The sequence below is a fragment of the Gavialis gangeticus genome, unplaced genomic scaffold (assembly GCF_001723915.1).
Source record: "Gavialis gangeticus isolate Ggan-Ray unplaced genomic scaffold, GavGan_comp1, whole genome shotgun sequence".
NCBI lineage: Eukaryota > Metazoa > Chordata > Crocodylia > Gavialidae > Gavialis > Gavialis gangeticus.
Genome location: NW_017729025.1, coordinates 12,715,869 through 12,720,351, shown reverse-complemented (window position 1 = coordinate 12,720,351; position 4,483 = coordinate 12,715,869). Strand labels below are relative to the sequence as shown.

At 44.8% G+C, this 4,483-nt stretch overlaps 1 protein-coding gene across 1 annotated transcript in view; it reads right to left on the bottom strand.

Moving 5' to 3' along the window:
* SLC35F4 (solute carrier family 35 member F4) overlaps positions 1 to 2,997 on the bottom strand; it is a 107,234-nt gene extending 104,237 nt beyond the window's left edge. The window contains exon 1 of the mRNA XM_019518413.1: positions 2,846 to 2,997. Coding sequence (XP_019373958.1) covers positions 2,846 to 2,924 — 79 coding nt within the window. The 5' untranslated portion in view covers positions 2,925 to 2,997. The remainder of the gene's footprint in view (positions 1 to 2,845) is intronic.
* Positions 2,998 to 4,483: the final 1,486 nt, after the last annotated feature.

Sequence of the window (4,483 nt, the reverse complement as noted above, 5' to 3'; positions counted from 1 at the left end):
TGATGGAGAGGAGGTATAGATTGGACATCCGCAAAAACTACTTCACAGTTAGGGCGGCTAGGAGCTGGAACCAACTTCCAAGGGAAGTGGTGCTGGCCCCTACCCTGGGGGTCTTTAAGAAGAGGCTGGATGCCTACCTGGCTGGACTCATTTGAGTCCCGTTTCTTGTTTTGGAGTTTTGTTGTTCTCCTCCCTGGCGGGGGGTCGGGCTAGAAGATCTACTAGGTCCCTTCCGACCCTAAATCTATGAATCTATGAAAAACAAACTATGAGCTGGAATTCATGGGGGTGGTGGGGTAGCATTGGGGATTTGATTATTACCTCTGACTGGTTATTGCTCATGAAAGGTGCGGGACTCAAAAGCCACAAGCACTCCTGTGTCCATCTTCTCAGCAAAGAGATGCTGTCACAGTGAAGTTTATATCTAATCACCAACCAGTACCTGACCAGGAGGGAACCCCATGGGAGCAGTTCAGCCTCCATATTAATTCAGTTGTTGACCTATGTTGAGGAGGCCAACAGAGCTGCACTAATTACTACCAGCTGCTCTGGTCTTTTTGGCTTTCTAGGTGGGACACCTCTCCACTAAGAAGTCAAGGATAAAATTGTGCTGATGCTGTCCTGCTAGAAACTTTAATTTGTAACCTTCTTTCATGATAAGCTGTACCAAGAGTGCTTTGCTCCATTAGGATTCCTTGGCTATACTGGATGAAGTCTTTGCAGACTTGTGGAACTGGCTACACACATTTCCATTCAATGTATGTACTGAGGTCTCCCATTTTAGTTTTGCTTCACTAATTTAGTACCTTTGATCTTTCACTTGGCTGAAGCATCTGCCAGCGAGCCACCTCCTCCTAATCCACAACTATCATTCTTGCTAAAACTGTTGGGTTTTCCCTTGCATGCAGAAGTGGAGCAGTGCAGCTTCATATGGACGTTGGACATTTTCAGCCTACCCACGGATAACAACTTAGTATGGGAATCAAGTTAAGACATGCCCAGTTTATTGACTAGGTTAACTTTTAGCCACCCACCAACTCTCCCTTGCCCTGCACTTAATTTCACAGATTTCATAGACATTAGGGCTGGAAAGGATCATCAGGTGCAGCCCCCTGCCCAAAGGGCAGGAAGTCAGCTGGGGTCAATTCTTATAAGCTCTTCAGGCCAGAACTGTCTTTTTTGCAGTGTTTGCACGAAGTTTAGTACAAGCTCTGTAACATTCTGGTCCCTGATGGCGTTCCTACTGGTATCTCAATACAAATTATAGCACAACAGTAAATGATTCTATACCAGCCCATAATGACAGTGAGTCAGAGCAGCTACCTGATTACAGTCGAATGCTACCTCTTTCAAAGCAGACACTTACCAGCAGTTGAACATATGACACAAAAAGTCAGCACTACTTTAAATCAGGACTCACAAGGCCACAGAGAATTTTGGCATAAGAAGTGATCTCTGGCTGCTCTGTTGAATATCATCATAAAGAAAACACACCTCTATCTAATAAGCCTGCAAAGGTCTGGTGGAAAAACTAACGCTGCCCACCTATTCCCAAGTCAAAGTGGAAGAGATTCACTGTAAAATAGTACCTCCCGGATAGGAAACCTATCGCCTCTGTAACTAAGCCGGTTGCATCTTCACAGACCGCAGACCTTTGAGCCACAACATGATCAAGCTTTCTTGACAAGTCAAATAGAGGATCTCAAAGTGCTCTAGTGCTCTTTTTATCCTTGATGTAATACAAAGTTTAACACACAATACAAAGAGCAATTTCTCTGCTGCTCAGAGTCACGAAAACTGAAACACAGACATAATGCATATTACAATATGGCAGTGAGACTATTTCTAACCTAACGTATGCGGTAGAATAAGAATGCATTTCTGCCTGGGTCAACAACTTTTGAAAGTATTTTTTTCTCCTCTTTGACATGTTTTAAATTCAGATTTGGTAAATCTGAAAAGTGCAGTTAAAGGCAGCGAATCCTACGAACACGTTCTAAATTCAAACGCATCTGGAAATCAAGCCATGGCGGAGGATTTTTTCCAAACCCTTTCTTCCAGTCTTTGATTTATATCTGGGAGTATGTTATATATTCTACTTCCCAGGCTACCTGGCTATATCAGCAGCTAACACATCATGACAATCTCTAAAGCTGAGCGATACCGCTAGATTCTTCAGCTGACACTTGTGTGTGACGTGAAGTCAGTCAGCAATGAGAAAGGAATAAAAATGAGCATCCCTGTTGCACTTTGCATCAGGTTGTCAACTTGCTTCAGAAAGATAAGAAACATTTCATCTCAGTTGCCGCTTTTGTGGCATTTGGATAATACAAAACTTCTCCAGGTCTGACGATAAAAACAAAAGGTAATCGCTTAGAGAAACTATTGCTATCGCTACTGTCTTCAGTTAAAGGACACCAAACCTAGAAAGTGAGCAGCACGCCGTAAAACATGACTTTCTGTTTAAAACGGAGAAAGAAATCTCCGTGATAGATCAATGCCATGGACAACTGGGTAAGATTGCACTCAGCTAATTTTCTTCCTTTTTTTTTTTTTTTAAACAGTAAAAAAATCAAAGCAAAATAACTTTGTTCAGTTCCGTCTCATTTTAAATTTTAGTTTCTTCATCCAAAATATAGAGGGGAAAATATTTTTCAGACTGCCTTCGTTTTAAGAGAAAAAAAAAATGAAACTAACTGCAAGAAATATTTAAACATTTAGTTACTTTGTAAATACCTGAAAATGAGTATACAGATATATGAATTAGTTTGATTGGAAAAGGACAAGAGTAACCCATAGATTAAACAAATCCCTAAGGTTAGAGATACAGTAAAAGAGCATTTACCATCTGATATAGGTGAACGTAATTCGGGAACATTGTAAGACGGTAGCGGTGCCACTCTTGCCGTATGTTTCTTCATCATTTGCAATTGTTCTCCTACGTGTATGTTCGCTCTGTCTTTAGTTTCTGCATTGCTTTGGGTCCCCAGGACTATAGTGAGCACCCGGCTATGGCTGGTGTCTCAATGTTATTCTGGAGATGCTGCAGTAAGCTATGAGTACTGATTTGCTGTTTCCCTGGGAAACCATTTGCAACACATTCAAACAATGCTTGACCTCTGCTAACACTTTGCTTTCATTCGATTGTTAAGCACAGCAGTTACAATATAAATATATTAACTAACGCTCTCCTTCAACCTCCGAGTGCGGCAGCCTCTGCCTTAAGACGATTCCACACAAAATATCTTCTCGGTCTTCACAAAGCAGATAGGAAATTTCTCCGTGACAACGGAAAGGGAATTCTGCGATGCGAGGCTCTCGTTCCTTACACTGTGACGATCTACATATGCTTAGAATAATTATTGCAAGTAAAGCGAATAATGTGCCTCCCAGAGCAGGCTGAAATCCCGAAACCCCAGAGCAAGAGGGGACATAGCAGCCAGCTTTCTGGGAGCTAGCAAAGCCCTAGTGACTGTGTGCATCTCAAACCTATCATAGCACTCTTCAGAGTTGTCCCAAACACTGCACGTAGACCCCACTTAGTCTAAATCCTTTCCTTCTCCTTCCTCAATCTGCCCTCTTTCTCTGGTGGGATATAATCACTCTACTTCTATGTTGTAAATTGGAAGAAGTTCCCAGCTACGTGGGAGGAGGACCCAGGTACAGAAAGAGGTGAGAACTGCTGACCAAGGATGTCACGTGGAAGGAGCAGGAATCGAGCATGATTTAGGTCAGTGGGGGATAACCTTTTTGGCTGGTGTGCTACAAGGTAAGTCTTGCAACCTCCCCAGGTGCCACTCCAATGCCCTTTCCCTGCTGAAACTGTTGCTCTGCTTTCTGCTCCCTGCCCTGCACTCCCTCCCCAATCTGCTGCTCTGCTTTCAGCTCCCTGCTTGATGTACTACTGTGTTCCCTGCTCTCCTGCCCCCCAGTCTGCCACATGCCACCCACCCCCACACAGGGTGCCTGAGCTACCTATATAGAAGCACAGAAACATAGGGTTGGAAGAGACCTCAGAAGATCATCCGGTCCAATGGCCTGATTGAGGCAGGATAATTCTTTTCCAAACCACCTGTCGCAGGGCACTTCCGCGCCCCGTTCCTAAGAAGGCTCAATCCCGGGGGGCGGGAGATGTGTAGCAGGACACCAGGGTGCCTGCTGCTAGCATGGGTAATAGGGCTTGGCTGCCGATCAGCAGGGCAGCACAGCTGAAGGTTGCTTAGGCAACAGATTGGGTCAGCTGACCGCCAGGGGGCAGGGCCTGGCCTTTATAAACAGAGAAGGCTGAGGCCAGAGGTAGTCCCCCTCTGGCAGCTGGAAGAGCAGGAGGCTCTGCTGTAGGGCAGAGCAGCCCGACTACCTGAGCATCGGCATTATGGTACGCGGTGGAGAGAGCCCTGACTGGGAGACGGAGAGTAGCCAGGGAGGCGCTTAATGGAGGGTATAGCCAGTTGGCTCATGGCTTGTGTTTGGTTTATGTAGG